General features: G+C 37.6%; 1 protein-coding gene across 14 annotated transcripts in view; it reads right to left on the bottom strand.

Moving 5' to 3' along the window:
* SYNE1 (spectrin repeat containing nuclear envelope protein 1) overlaps positions 1 to 16,285 on the bottom strand; it is a 419,767-nt gene that overhangs the window by 84,671 nt on the left and 318,811 nt on the right. For all 14 annotated transcript variants that reach the window (XM_057489084.1, XM_057489085.1, XM_057489094.1 and 11 more), the window contains 9 exons: positions 15,789 to 15,965; positions 15,199 to 15,351; positions 11,052 to 11,207; positions 7,372 to 7,542; positions 5,549 to 5,682; positions 4,957 to 5,161; positions 3,127 to 3,309; positions 2,422 to 2,568; positions 315 to 469 (listed from right to left, as the gene is read on the bottom strand). In XM_057489084.1, the coding sequence (XP_057345067.1) occupies positions 315 to 469; positions 2,422 to 2,568; positions 3,127 to 3,309; positions 4,957 to 5,161; positions 5,549 to 5,682; positions 7,372 to 7,542; positions 11,052 to 11,207; positions 15,199 to 15,351; positions 15,789 to 15,965 (1,481 nt within the window). The remainder of the gene's footprint in view (positions 1 to 314; positions 470 to 2,421; positions 2,569 to 3,126; positions 3,310 to 4,956; positions 5,162 to 5,548; positions 5,683 to 7,371; positions 7,543 to 11,051; positions 11,208 to 15,198; positions 15,352 to 15,788; positions 15,966 to 16,285) is intronic.

Here is a 16,285-nt window from a genome sequence, read left to right as displayed (position 1 = left end):
AATGTGACCACCACAAAGCTTACATGTTAGGCACTAAAATTAAAAAAAAAATTTACAAGAGAATAACTGAAGGAAAAAGAAATTGTCATAGTAAGTTTTAAAAATGATAAACTTATGTATCTTTAATGTATTCTTATGTAAAAGAGTTTGTTACATCAATAAAGCAACAGTACATCAAATATGGAAACCTAATTGACAATTTGAGTTTCTCCCACTTTTAGCTGGAAAGACCTAGAATTTATAAATATACACACATCATGAACTTATTTCTACTGATACATAAAAGCTGCCAAAACATCTCTGGGTTACTCTACCTGAATCTTTCTGTAGTCTGCGAGGATATCAGAGACCAGTGCCGGTTCAGACTCTGCATCCTTTTGATTTCCTTATCATTTAGGGGTAACCTATATCCAAGCTCATTGAGACGGTCTAAGTCTGGAGCCATGCTGCTGAATTTTAACATCTGTCCCTGAAAGCAAGATTTAAAAACAGGTTCATCACTATGGTCAGAAAAGGCAGAGCTCTTTCAAAATGCTTGGTGAACTTCTGATTGCAGGAAGAAGCTAGTCTTTGGTCTCCTATGCACTTCTAGGCCACTTACTCACATTCTCCAGGGCTTCAAAGAGAGCGGCATCTCCTAATCAGTTCCAACTGCTGCTGCGCTATTGTTGCTATAGCTACTCACTCTCCTTTATAGAACATTTAGTCGTTCATGTTTTTACTTGATTTATTTACTCATAAGTAATTCTTGATAGAACTGTTAAAGGATGAAATTATGCTGACAACTGAAAAGGCTTGTTTCTTGGCCTTTATATTTTATTTATCCATGCTAATCTGGTCCTTTGTTACTTAATAATGATAGTTATAATGGCATAGTTAACATTTATTGAGTACTTATTATGAACCAAGCATATTATAAGGCTTTACAGGTAATAACTCATTTTATTCTCAAAACAGTCCCATCAGGTAAGTACTGCTACTATTCTCACTTTACAATGAAGAAAAAGGAGCACAGGAACTTTAAGTAAATTGCTCAAAGCCACCGAGCAAGTGTGTGGAATAGCAAGGTAAACAAGAGTTTCGCAGTCCTTGCTTGATGAAATCCAATCTCACTTGAGATTTGAAATCACCACACACTACCTTAAAAGCTTTAAGTCCTTGACCCCAACCCCAAAGTTGGTGCAACTCAACTGAGAAAGAGGTCTATGCTTTCAGATCACTTTTCTCCCTTCAAACACAGGACAAAGCTGTCTGTTGTGGTTTTCCCGTGAACCTTTGCAACTCCATCTAGGGAACTGGTTAGGGGAAGGAGAAAATGGCAGGGCACCTTTGGCTGTGTGTGTTTTCTCTTTGCATGCTCTGCAAAAGGCTCATTATCCTAAAAAAAGAATAAATATTTCTGATTGTGGAAGCCAATAGCATAACATAGATGGGTAGACATCAGCCGTGAACAAAACTGAAATGACAGCCCTTCTCATGGTGCTTACAGAAAGTAGATACTATTCCAATAGCAGAGAAAACAATAGTCACCTAATCACAAATTAAACGGTCTGCTGAAACATTAGCATGCTGTGAAAGTGTGACACTGAGGAGCCTGACCATGCACAGAAATGGAGGTTTCCTAAGACAGTAACATTGAATAAAATGACCAGGAATTTATTCCTTTTGGCGGGAGGGAGTTGGTGGGGACAAGGAAAGAATTCCAGAAAGGGGAACATCATGCACACAGACACAGGGAAGTGCTGTGGCTTGTGAGTGGCTGGGAGATGAGACGGACGGTGGTGAAGAAGACACTCAGGAAGGTGGAAGCCAGGCTGTGTGGCGCCTGATGATCCACAATGATCTTTATCCTGACGGCAGTGGGAACCCACAGAGGGGTTTAAGCAGAGGAATAGCATGATAAAATTTGTATGTCTGCTGTATTATTTTTTAACTTTACTGAATGTTTAAAATAGCTCATAATTAAGTAAAACCCTCTGGAAGAAAAAGGTCATTCTGGCAGCTGTGGGTTGTGGGGGCGAGGGGGAGGCTGCAAGGAGGTCCGTGGAGGCTGCTGCAGAGAGACGAGGAAGCCTGAACTAGGAGTGGATGATGGCAGAGAAGGAGATGGGAGGCTCAGCAGCTTTGAAGGAGGTGATCGGCAGGGCACGGGGAGGGACTAGCAGTAGGGAGGAGGAGGAGTGAGGTGGAATCCTATGACTGCTCCTGGCTGGGCTCACATCAGGGGCAACAAAATCAGCTCCTGGTCATTGCCCCAGTTCACTCCTCAGGAGAGCAGGAAGACAGCGCTAACAGGAATTTCCTTGAGAGTTCAGAACGGAAAGTAGATCTATGTTTTCCTTAAGGAGTTCTGAGTTGTCCTTAAGATTCTGAGGACAGAAGATAGAAGACAATCTGGGTCTACCAGATGAACACACTTACCTTGAGTTCTTCCATCCGCTCTTGGATGGTGGAGAGGTCAGATGAATGGCTAGGGTCCTGCCCTTGGAGTATTTCTTCAGCTTCTACTATCCAGGCCTCCAAAACTTCTAAACTCTTGGTAAAGGTTTCATAGTCAAGAACCCCAGCCTTTTTTTCACAAAGAAAAGTGATTTTAGAAATCTAGTGAAAGGGCAATTGGCTAATGAAATTATTTTTCATATTCTTGTGTCAAATTGCTATACACAAGATGCCACTCCTATAGAAACAAGGCTACATGATTTAAATTTTCTTATCTTTATTAATGTAACTTCTAAAACTTAGCATTATTCCTATGTAACATTAATGAACCAATTAAAATATTTTAAAAATACATTATCAAACATAAATATGCTCTGTTTCTTGCAAAAGCTTTATAAGCTATGAATGTTAATGTTAAAGCCACTTCATGTTTATTAACTGTACGTATTTTGCTCAGTACATGGAAAGAGGCATTGGTCAGGGGGCAAAATTACATTGTAAAGAACAGTGCAAAACTCCCACCTTTCCCTTGTTCCCACTGCAACTGCCAGGTTTGTTTATTTATTTTAATTCCTTGGTCTTGAATGATACATTGTCTCAATGAGGAAAAATTCTTCTTTCCTGTGCTTAGTCCCTGATATTATATAATACCATATTTATAACACACACTGGATATGAGCTCTGTACCTGCAACAGAGACTGCTGTTTGCAGAGAGCCTGTTCGAGGGCGCATATGTGCTGATTCAAAGAGAGCTGATCAGATTGAATGGCTGCTGCTGCTGAAGCATCCACTTGTTGCTTGAGTTGCTCCCCCAGCTCATGGAGAACAAAAAGGGAATCCTTAACAGTCCCCAGGCCTTTGAGGAGGTCCTAGAGAAGATGAAAATACGCCCATCAGGAAGGAACACGTTAAGGGTACTCTTTCAACATCAGCCACTGGCCACACATCCAGAAATGCTCAATTCCTATCTGTCAAATTACACTAACTCTTCATCTGCAGAAGAAAAAAATCAAGAATTGAATTCAATTTGTTAAAATACGCGTGTCCATTAACATTTTAAAAATACATGTACTATTCTGTTAACAAAAGCCTCACAGGTGGCTAGAACACTGGGGAAACGCAGAAAACATACACAAACAAGAAAAAATAAGAAAAAAATGTTACCTACAAGTAGAGCCAGTAACTGCAAACATTCTGGCAGATTTTTTTCTGCCTCTTTATGTAAGTTGATATCAAATCTAAAACACTGTGCTACATTTTACCTTTTCCTACTTTGTATTTTACACACAAGGGACGAGTTTGTCAACAGTATCTCCTGTAAGGGTGATCACGTGATCACGTTACAGTGGTTACAGCAGCCCCTCCTACTCAGCGGGGTATAGCCGCCTAGCCACGGCTCGGGAGAGCGGGGCTATAAGTAGACTCTATCACCCCTCTTTTCCATGGCCTCTCTTGCCCCTACTTTTTGTGGGACTCTCTTATATGGTCAAAATTCCATGTCAGTGGAAAGCCCCTGTTTTTGGTTTCCATCTGCCACTAAGAGAGAACAAATGACTTGTTCTTCTACCTGTTCAGCGGGTGCCCCACCAGACATAGCAAAAAGAGCAGAGCCTGCTATGCCTACAGTGGCTACTGGGAAGGGGAGAAAAATAAAGGGAATTTTTGACCTTGACATCAATCTCAGACAAATTCACAGAAATAATCTGAAGCACAACACTCTAGAACAGGTTATCAACTCAGGAGATTGAAAATAAAAAAGGATACACTTTGTAAGCATAAACTATATGGCAGGATTAAAAAAAGCAATTAATTATCTTTACTATAAATATTAAACTTTAGCTTTAAAATGATCCTTATTCATGTGAAGGTATTAGAATATGTTAAACTTTTATTTATGTGCTTTTATTCCTTGCCTAATTCTAATAAACTGATTTGGGAAAGTTAATAACACATCCTTGAAACAAGTTTATTAAAATAAAGACAAAGACAAATAATAAGAGTCAGATAATGGGTGAAACATGAGATCTGCTCTTGAAAACCTTAAGTAGGTTATTGGCAGCTACAGTGGAAAAGAGAAATATTAAAAAGCTATTAAAAAAGAGTATGCCAGTAAATCAGGAAGGACTTCTTTCTATCATTACATTCTTAGAAGAAATCATTGCACTGATGCTCACATAAGAGATAACGGGCCTAAATGGACAATGCCTTTAACAGTGAATTTTTAAAAGCCATACATCATTCTCTGTCTGATCATTCATTGCCCATCTTTGTAAAAACTAGTAGCCTAAACTTTTGCATTAGGAAAATGGGAAAACAACTCATCTTTAAAAAATGAAACAGTGGGAGGGGCCTCTTAAATCTGACACATGGGCAACTGTGTTCTGAAAACCTAGCAGGCTGTTTGATACTTAAAACATTTAGGCAGCTGTCTCACACACTGAGACATACCAAAAGCCCACACACATCAGTACTAGTCCTGCTAAACTTGCAAAGTCTAACCCAACTTCCTGACATACATTGCAATCTTGAATCCATGTAGCAACTTCGTCATCAGCAATGTCCTTATTAGTAGCTGCCTTCAAGAGCTCATTGGTTCGGTCCTCCTGCTGCTGAACTGTAGCAGTGCACTGTTTGGAGTAGTCCTTGTGTCTCTGCCAAAGCTGAAGGAGAGCCTTGCTGGAGTGCAGCTGCTCAGCAATCTCTTCCAGCAAGTTATTCCATCTGGAAACAATAGCCAACACTCATGGACAGATGATCACCTCTTACCCAACGCTGTTATTTACTATTTTATTTTTCATGATCCTGGTTCATGTGAATATGGAAATAATGAGGGGATGTTTCATTTCTATTTAACATAATAAAAAGTAACATGGTCCACTCATATTTCAAGGGTAGCTAATAGGAAAGAGGTCAATCTTTGGGTATTTTAGTGGTTCTCATTTCTTTCTAACTATCTTCACTATTATCCTTTATTAATTAAAACATTAATAATATCTAGACATATACAGCTCAAATTCAACATGTCAGCAAGTTTTAATTGTATCATTGTTTATAATAAAGTTGTGATATAAATAATGCATAGCAGTGTAAAATTAGCATGTTCCATACCGCATATTGATTTCTTTGAGTGTATTGGTAAGAGTTTCTATTACAGGTGGGTGGCACTCTTTTAACAGTTGGTTGGTGACAGAGCCAAATTTCTGTAAGTTTTTTTCCTGTTTTTCTAGATCATCTTGAAGATTCTACAGAAAGAAAAAGAGCCACAGATGACACGACAAGATCTAAATTCTAACAATCACGTTTAAAAGTAATTGTAGCCATTTTCATAAATATGCACACACAAGTACGTAAATCATGCCTTTGCTCCAACGCTTTATAAGCTTTCTTTAGATAATCATTTTTACTTTTTTATGATTTTGTTCTTATGAGTGTGAGAAGCAATCCTTAACAACTAAGCCTTCTTATAGTGGCATCCGGAATTCTGCTGGAAAAGCTCACACAGGGTGTTCTTGCCCATCACCTAGTAGGAAACTATGACAGTGGTATGCATGCAATCTATCTTTGCTGTTCAAAGTCAAGACCCAGGTCTTTATTTTATTATGTACCTAGAAACTACTAGAAACTACCTGACAATTTAAGAAGTCACGGCTTTTCTGAGTACCATCTCTGGATGTTCTTCCTTGTGAAGAATATTTATTAGACAGCTATAAGTTTGTCAGAGTTTTCCACCAAGGACCAGTGAAGGAAACCTGAAGATATTTCCCTAGAAATATTGCTGAAGTGACTGTTAGTAAAACCCCAAGGTGAAGTGGGTTACAAAAATCCAGTTCTATTTAACACCAATATCTGATTGTCATCAAATCAAAATACACAAGGATGAGACCCTGAATCGTTTTGTATGTTAAGACAGCATCCTCAGGTATTAAAGAGAGAACAGGCTAAATTAAAAAGTACTTCTAATCTCCTCAAAGTTATAAAATATGCTTTTAAACTTATTATTCTCAAAATAGTAAGTTTTAGTAGTTCTTAGTATCTGCAAGTATTTATGGTTTTTAAGAATTTATATATATAATTTATTCTTCCTACCTCCTACCCCACCCCCTAAAAAGGCATTCCCTGCAGAAAGTCTCTGCATATGAAGTTAGTAACATATAAGCCAAGCCAGGGGGTGGACTGATGTAAGCAGAGTACATGCTGGGCTCTTGTTGGCTTCCCATCCCTCAGGGGCCACCCTGCCCATCCCATCATCTGCATGATTTAGCTGGGGAGAAAGGGCAGCCACAGGTGAGTGCTCAGTGCCCAGGTGTGCAGGGGAGTGAGGGCAGCAGCTCATTTGAGGGCAGTGACCTGAGATCGCAGAGAATGCTGTGTTTAAGTCAACAGCAGCAATGTCATTCTAGATGCATACAGAATGGACACACAGGAGACCAAGCAGTAAGTGCTAGAAAGACTATAATGTGTACACGCTGGGAAGACCCACTGATATTATACTGAATGAAAAGAAACCAGCTTAATAGTTCAAAAATTTACCACTTCTGCTACTTTTCTCTTTGTTTTCTTTTTAATCCCTTAGAATATGCTTGGAAAAGCAGGATAACAAGAGAAAGGGAAGATAAAAAAAGGCAGCGACAATGGATCAAAGAGGTTGATTCAGGGAAAAATCATTTTCTAAAATACATTTGTGTGGCTATTTTGATAATAGAATTTAAAAAATCATTTTAGTTATATACCAGCTAGTCCAGAATTTGATACCCACAAGCAAGTCTGATTAAGTAACAAATAAAGTAGGTAAAATTGATTTTAAATAGTTTTAAGTAATTAAATGTAAACAATACACAGCAATATTCCAGGATGATGTTCGCATTTGCTGATTTTTAAAAATTTTCTCAAATTAAAAAGAATATGAAGGATGGGTTAAATTCATTCCTTACCTGAAGATTGTCTACCTGAACTTGCACAGCTTCCAAAGAGCCGGTCAGCAGGCGGAATCGGGAAAGAGAGTATCTGGCCCCCATGAGGTAACTGTTTATCTCATCAAAGGCCACTTTGTGATCGCTCCATTGGTCAAGCACTGACTTCAACAGTATCTTTAATTGCCCAACCTTTTGAAAGAGACAGACATTCTTCTAACAGTGTAATATTTAAAATGATGGAATGCATATTCAGTTAATGAAAAAACATTAACATTTAAGAATTGCATCAGGTTTCAGGCATTATAAATAAACCGAAAAAAAAAATTGAATTGACAGCAATGTTGAAATTTATGCCTTTTATACTTTTGAACATTGAATCTAAATTAAAATGCATAGAAAGGCTATAAGTATATACATAAAACCTTTATATATAATATATAAATGCATGCTTTATACACATAAGACTGATAAAAGGTAAATATATTGAATACCACAGGTAGGAAATACATTAAATGAGTGTTTTAAACTCATTTAATACTCATAACAACCTTATTATCCCCAACTTACAGATGAAGAAACTGAGGTACAAAGAGGTCATGAGAATCACCTAAGTTCATACTGTTGGAATGTGAGAGATGTAGATTTGAACCTAGGCAGTCTGATCCCAGGAAAAGAATCTGATCCCAGGAAATGAATCTACCTATCTACCTACCTACCTTACCTACTTATCTACCTATCTATCTCACACATGCACATATACACACACACAGACTCAAATGATATCTTACAACAAAACATCTAAGAATGTTCTGCAATATTTCTGCAATAGAAAAGTTAAGTTTAAGTTTGGTCCATTTCATTTAGAAAAGTACCTGTTTTGGACTTCCTGACAGTCACCTCTAATTGTCTAAACGTAATCTTTTGAATATGCAGTAAGTGTGGCCATGATTAAGGAAATAGATCATATGTTAATTTGTACTTGCATTCTCTGCTTTTCTTCATGAGATAAATTAAAATAGTGAAAACAATCAAGATACCATCTAATGGGCAAAGGACTAAGAAAGTGTTGCCTCAGAAATGAGGCAATGTCTGTAGGTGCAGACAGATGCCAGGACCTAGCCTACGAAAGTCAGAACAGATGGGAAATACTGCCTGGAGATCAATGGGGATTTTTAGAGTCTATTTTTTCTTTGTATAAAAGTTTCTTTTTCATGAGAAGATGTTTTTATAAAAGAACCACTTTATTTATGTGGTAAATTGTTTCCAAATATCTGTGATGAACTATAAAAACGCACACAATAAAATAGATTTAAATTGGGTTAAAGGTAAGAAAAAGAGAGGCTGGAAAGCTGCACCTGGAGAAGCTGTCACCTTGTGACAGGCTGTAAGAGGCTGTTGGCTGTCTGCCACTGGTCCCAGTTCCCTTAATCTGTTTGTGCCTCAGCTCCCATCTCTGCAGAGTGTGGATAATAACACATGTGTGTGCACAGCAGTATTTGTTACACGTATGCTTATCACAGGAGGAGTTAACAATCTATCCAGTGCATATTTGTCAAATGTCTTCACAGAATTTACATTGTAGTGAGACAAATTTCAACAGACAAGCAGACCACATCCTATGTTAGAAGCTGATAAATAATACATCAGCAAAGCAGAGAACAGAGTTAGGGAGTGCAGGGTGGGGATGCAGAAGTTGTCATTTAAAATAAGGCAGTCAGGAAAGCCGTCACGGAGATTGTGAATTTGAACAAAGACTTTGAGGAGAGGGCATGAGCCACACGGATATTTGGGAGAGGGTGTTCCGGGCAGAGAGAGTAGCCAGTGTACAGGCCCTCAGTATGCAACATGCTGGTTGGGTTCAAGAGTTGGGGGAGACCAGAAGCAAAGTGGGACAGCAGCAGCAGATGAGGTCAGAGAGACTGTGGGAGACTGGATCATGTGGACCTTTAGCACCCCCACCAGTTTTTGGTTTCATTACCGAGACAAGAAGCTACTGGGGTATTTGAGCACAGGACCAGTGTGATCTGACTTCCGTTCTAACGGGACATCTCTGGCATGGAGACTATTGAGGAGGCCACTGAAATAATCAAGGCCAGTAGGGAGGGTGACTCAGGCATAAATTCTAGTTGCAAAGATGGAGCAGAGGCTGGATTCTGGATCTATTCTGAAAACGGGGCTGACAAGATAGCTGATGGACTTGATGTGGGTTATGAAAGAAAGAGAGGGGTGAAGAATGACTCCATGGATTTCTACCCAAGCAACAGGACAGAGCTGCCCTTAATTGAGATGGCATGAAGCATAGGTTTGTGGGGGAAGAACGGGAGCTGATCAGGGCGTGGAAGTTTGAGATTCTTTTGGTCACATAAGAGATGTATATAAGTTAGATAGATGTCAACAGCTGGGTAAGTTTCTCTCCTGTCTCTGTCTCTATGTAGAGTTTAGGAGAGAAATCCAGGCTTGGGATACACCTCTGAAAATTGTCTGTGCCTGGATGATATCTATGGACATGGGAACTGATGAAATTATTAAGAAAGTAATGTTCATAATAATGTTGATTATAGATAACATCCAAAGCTAGACTTTTTTAAGAGGTTAATAAAATGGACTTAACAGTACAGGCAGACCTTATTTTATTGCACTTCAGTTAGTGCTTCATTGATACTGTGTTTTTTTGCAAATGGAAGGTTTGTGGCAACCATGCATTAAGCAAGTCTATTGGCACCACTTTTCCAACTGTATTTGCTCAGCTCATGTCTCTGTGTCACATTGTAATTCTCACAATCTTTCAGACCTTTTCAGTATTATTATAGTTGTTATGGTGATCTGTGATCAGTGATCTTTGAAGCTACTATTGTAATTGGAGTGCCATGAACCGGGCCCAAATAAGATAGCGAACTTAATCCATAAATGTGTGTGTCTGACGGTTCCATTGACCAGCCATTCCCAGTCTCTCCCCGTCCTCACGCCTCCCTATTCCCTGACACAACAATACTGAAATTAGGCCAATTAATAACCCTACAATGGCCTCTAAGTGTTCCGGTAAAAGGGAGAGTCACACATCTCTCAAAAGGTAGAAATGGTTAAGCTTAGTGAAAAAGGCATATGGTAAGCCCAGATAGGCTAAAAGCCAGGCCTCTTGCACCAGTTAGCCAAGTTGTGAATACAAAGGAAAAGCTCTTGAAGGAAATTAAAGTGCTCCTCCAGTGACCACATGAGTGCTTCATTGCTGTCCTACATTAAGAAATTGTCACAGCCACCCCTGCCTTCAGTATCCACCACCCTGATCAACAGCCATCAAAACCAGGAAAAAGATTATGGCTTTTGCTGAGAGTGCACAGCTTCATGGTTTCAAAAAACAGTTAACATTTTTTTGGCAATAAAGTATTTTAAATTAAGATATTTACATTGCTTTATTAATGCTGTTGAACGCTTCACAGCATACAGTATAGTGTAAACGTAACTTTATATGAACTGGGAAACCAAAAAAATTCATTGGACTAGCATTTTTGTGATACTCGCTGTATTGTGGTGGCCTGGGACCTAACCCACATATCACCAAGGTCTGCCTGTACAAGAAGGTGATGTGTAGATTTTGTAATTATTTACTCAGTTATTTTGGGAAAACTAAAACCCAAGTCATGTTTGGACATGAGATAGCGAATATGATCTTGGAGCCAGTTCTCTATAAGCAGTATTACCATGTGTTCTAAATTTGCCCAGGTTTGGTTGAGCTCCTGCAGCGTACTCCTGACAATGCCAGAGACTTCTTCTTCCTTGTCATGAATCAAAGCGAGTCCATTCTGCTCAATTTTCTCTACCTCCTTTTCTTTTGCTTTAATCAAATCTTCCAGGTCCTGAAAGATTAAAAAGCAGTCATTTCAAATTGCTCTATCGTGGAACTCTGGCGTGCACTGAAATTGAGCCATTATAGTCTCATATCCTGAAAATACTAATCCAAATGCCTGTCATCTGCAAGACAGGGTCCCCAAAGTGACACTTCTTCCTACATTTAAATTGTAAAAAGTCTTTTTATCCCATGAAAAATTACTATAACTTTAAAAAGGTAAAGCTTGATTACCTAAGATATATGGAAATGGCACCATGTAGTTTTTTTCAAGAAGTTACAAGGAAAGGGATATGTTGGAAACGGTAACACAATTTATATTCATAAATTCAATATATGTTGGAGAAGTTACACAGTGCTAGCCCATGGGGTGAAATGTGATGGAATGGTATTCTGGGCCTTAGTATCTGAGATTTTAGTTACATTTCTGCTACTATGGAGCTGTGCCACTTTGGTGGGAAACTTGGACTGGGTCTGAGTTTTTTCAGATGGAAAATCAGAATCTCTATTATCCTTTCTTTCTCCCTAAAATACTCTGATTCTATGTGATTCTGAAAGGTTATAGGCTTTTCTTATGAATCAAATCTTCATTTTCTTTAGGATGTGCATTTAGAACTATCAGTATGAAATGTTCACAAAAGAATATAAAATCGGGCGATGATTAGAGACCATCCTTAAGCATACATCATAATCCTGACTTTTATTTATTTTGATATGCCATTTGAAACTTTGAAAAGCTCAGTGAGGCTGGCTGAGGCTGCTGTTGAAGTTTTATGGATCAATAAGTAAGAGAGGAAATCAAGTCATACAGCCTGTCTAGGAGATTAAAGTGAAGAAAATTCTGAAATATGTTTAGTTTGGATAATGTCTCAATTCTGCAAAAAAGATTTCTACCTGCCTCTCATAATCCACCTGTAGGTAATAATATTGGGATGGGCAGTACGATTGCGAGGGTATTTGTGTGGAGTCCCGTCTCTGCTGTGTTAATTACCTGTTGTATCTCTTTTTTTTGTTTCTGTCTGGTCCAACCTTTTAATCACTCTACCTCATTCTATATAACAGGAATAATAATACATTTGCTTACCATAAGCATCAGAAAAATATACATATGAAATATCTTTAACTATTAAAAACTAGACAAAGGAAGAGTATTACTATATTCAGCCATTTGGTAATCTGCTGTGCTTCAGTGCAAATGTCTTTCTTCTTAATCATCATGAAGCTATTTTTGTCTTGATATATTAATTAAAAATTCATGTAATAAGTAGCCTGAAGAGATCATTTTTGTTTTTAATATTGTTCTTCCATTTCCACTTAATAATTTTGTCAATATTTTGACAGTTTTGATAATTAATTAGAGAATGCATACAGTGGTTACAAGGGCTACAGGTCCTTTATGCAGTATACAAAACATTATCAACTTTACTATTTAAGATTTTTCTCTCTTACTTCTCTAAATTAAATATCCATAAACAATGCTTCCACCATGTCTTAATAGGATTCTAAAATTCAATAACTGGAACTAAAATTATCCCCATTTATCCAAAGATGTTAACTTTTTCAGTGAGCAATATTAAATGACATGTCTAAAATGCCCTGTGTATTTATAGTGACATAAATCAAAACCTAGTAGGAAACAGGACAGAAACACATATTTCGTGGAAAATGAAGGTATATTTTCCTTTCCTTTTAATAATAATTAAAACATGATTCTGTTTGTGACCAATGACAGGAAAGTCAAACCTAACTTTTTTTTTACTATAACACATCATTCTTAATTCATAAGTATCTGTTTTCATGTTGATTTAAATGCCTAAATCACCTCTGAAAGAGTGGGAAAGTACTCAAGATTTTTTAAAATAAAATAAAACTTGAATCCAGTCACCAATTTAAGTATGCGAGCTTAAATGTCACACAGTCCGGTCCAGGGGAACAATTTCTTAAAAATAACAATAAATTTTTATCAAGGTTTGTGGTACTGCCAAATGGGACCTGCCATTAGGCTTGTTTACATGTGATGCCCCAAAATAACTGTGGGGCTACTTACATTCTGTTGTTTCAAAAAAAAAAACAACTTTTCATTTGGAATCACACATTAGTACTGCTGTCAAGTTCTTTAAACCACTCGCGCAGCATTCCCTCCCGACACGGCCCGACATCACCCTCCGGGGCACTAAGATTTGGGTCCAAAAAGGAGTAAAACTTGGCCAAGCTTCTGCTATGTTTTCCAGCTAGGGATGTCTCTCTTTGATAAATAGATGATATGTATGTGAAAGAGACAAAATGGAAAATGGAAGGGAAAAAAGTATGCTTAAGAGAAGAAAAAATAGAAAGAATAAAAGAAAGTAGGGTAGGGAGAAGAAAAAAAAGGAAAAGCAAAGCCGTACTGACGGATCAGCCTTTAAAACAGTAAAGTTTATTACGACAGTGTTACCAAGGCAGCACTCCTCTTGCTCATGTTAACACAGATTATCTTTCAATTTTAATGGAAACATTTGACCTTGGAATTCATCAAGAGGTATGACTTCTCATTCTTCAAAATAAAATGCTGGAATTCCAGCTCAGTTGTATATTTTACAATTGATGGACTAAATTAGAAATACGACTGGCCCCAGGAAAACTGGAAATGCAGTGAGACTAGTTGACGGATGTTTTTGTCTTCAATCTTTTACACAACCATCATCTGATGTGAAGCATTTTTTTGTTTAATTTCAAGGTATTTCTCTATATGATTGCAAAGTCTTCTTTGCAATCTTAATGCAACCTTGGAATTGCAATCCATTAGCTTGTCAGTCCAGCATAGGAACATCTGTTCTTCCTTTTTCTAAACCAAAACACTTCCACTGAGTGTTTTGTGCACCATAGAAAATTACTGGTTGGAAGGAAGAGCGTTACCAAAGGCCTCTCTTTTTGGAATTGAGGCTATAAAAACAAGATCTGGGGAAAGGACTGTTTTCTGTGGAATTACTTGACAACTGAGTCTTCAACTGTTCTTAGGAACCACTACAGGGAATAGTCACAGCGAATCTGTAACACATTACAAATTATTGATTACTAAAAAAAGGTATTACAGCATTAACTGTAAGTTCACATTTCTCTGTGTTAACAAGAATCCTGAGGAAATATGAAGTGTTTCTAAGTTACTGCACAACATTTAGAGTGCGCTCACTAACAACAGAACCAGAGACACTGCTGGGGGCTTCTCCGTGTCACACAGCAGAAAGTAACACCGTCACGAGGGACGCACTCGCACAGAGTTGAGCCAGAAGCCAATCAAGCCTCTAGTGACAACTTCCACTTATAGGAAATACAGGGGCAGGCAGAGCAGGTTAAATGGCATCATAAGGAAATACATGGGCTAATCCTGAACCTGACCCAGTCTATAGTTTCTGCAACAAGTTAATTGGATTGAAAAACATTAAGCAGGCACAAGAGATCTAAGAAGCAAATGTAGCCATGTGTCTGTCAAATCCTTATGTGAACAAGTTAACCGAAAAAAATTAAAAGACACTTTAAAAGAGAACTGAGAAAATAGTGTTATAGGTTGAGCATTAAATAGTACTACGGCTATTGTTCAATGTTTTGTGGTGATGATGATATGGTTATATAAGAAAATGTCCATTTTTGGAGATGTCTCTTGCAGCATGCAGGAATAAAATGGCACAATGTCTGGGGTTCACTATGAATTTTTTAAGAAAAGAAATAATTCAGGCAAATATATAAAAATCTTAATAATTATCAAATCTGATGATCAGTGTATGGGGTTGAGCAGCATTCTCTCTGTTTATGAGTTTGTTTGAAAATTCTCATAGTTTCAAATTTCTAAAAAGAGGTGAAAAAATCTAATAGAAAAACTCAATAAACTCACAAAATCACAGAAATTCATTACCAAATGCAACTTCTTTCAATATTTAACTCTCAAGTCTCAAGGCCTGACCCATTCCTTCAGCATAAGCCATGAAACTGTGAAACAGCTCATGTCAGCTACCGGGACAACTTACCTGACAGTCTTTCAGTGCATTTTGAACTGAAGCCTGATCTCCAATTTGATGTTGTTTTAGTCTTTTTTCCTGGGTTTCAAACCAACTTTTCAGACATTGTACATTATTTTCATATTCTGACCAAGATTCCAATAAGCTTTCCAACAGCTGGATCTGAACGAAGAAAATGAAATGAAATTTGCAGTTTGATTTTAAAATCAAATCCATGGTACCCAAGCCACTCTTTCCTCCAAGTTAGGAAATCTTAAAACAGACCATTGTGTAGATGATTAAGAAAATGAATTTTATAAAGTGAATCAATGACTTTTACTCCTAAACAAGAACTTGAGTCAACTTGAAGCAAACGTAAGAGAAATTAAGCGGCACCTTTAAAACACTAAGACAACATACAATGTATAATGTAGGAAGCACCTAAGAGAAAGCTAACAGGATTAAAGAATGTTTAGGGTGAGGTACGCGTCAGGGGCATTCTCTTCAGAAGCATTCATGTGCCAGCTGTCACCATACCACCTGTGAAATGAGTTTTCTTTATAGAGCATGCCTGTTCTTGGAGTTTTCATGTAGAGGGACAGCAAAGGCCACTGGCTCACCTTCTCTGTTACTAGACCCTGCAGGATTTGCCAGCTTTTATTCATTGCTCCAAGCTGCTCAGCAAAATCAGTCTTATCGCTGCGTTTACTTTGCACATCCTGACTGCTGATCTGTAGCACAGACTGATTGACAAAATCAACTGTCAACTGTTTACAGTTAATGTCTATCTTAAAACCCTAAAAAGGGAAGGGAGAAAATAAGAAAACGTGATTAGGCATATAAATAAATGTCTTCTATCTTAAGGAAACAAGGTTATACATGTAAAGGTCTTATATTTAATCAGGAGTTGGAAAGCTTTAATTAATCTTAAGATTAATATTATAATTTCCATGAGTTTGTCTAAATGGCACAAAATCTGTGTGTATAATCCTATCCATTATTTTCAGAAGTTGTACATATATATAATATATAGGAAGATATTGAATATAAATTGAACTTACACATATATTGAATATAAATACATACATTTTTAGGCAGAAGGTATAGGATTATATAA

The sequence above is a fragment of the Manis pentadactyla genome, chromosome 12 (assembly GCF_030020395.1).
Source record: "Manis pentadactyla isolate mManPen7 chromosome 12, mManPen7.hap1, whole genome shotgun sequence".
NCBI lineage: Eukaryota > Metazoa > Chordata > Mammalia > Pholidota > Manidae > Manis > Manis pentadactyla.
The sequence above is the reverse complement of the archived record's forward strand: the minus strand, read 5'-3'. Positions and strand labels throughout refer to the sequence as shown.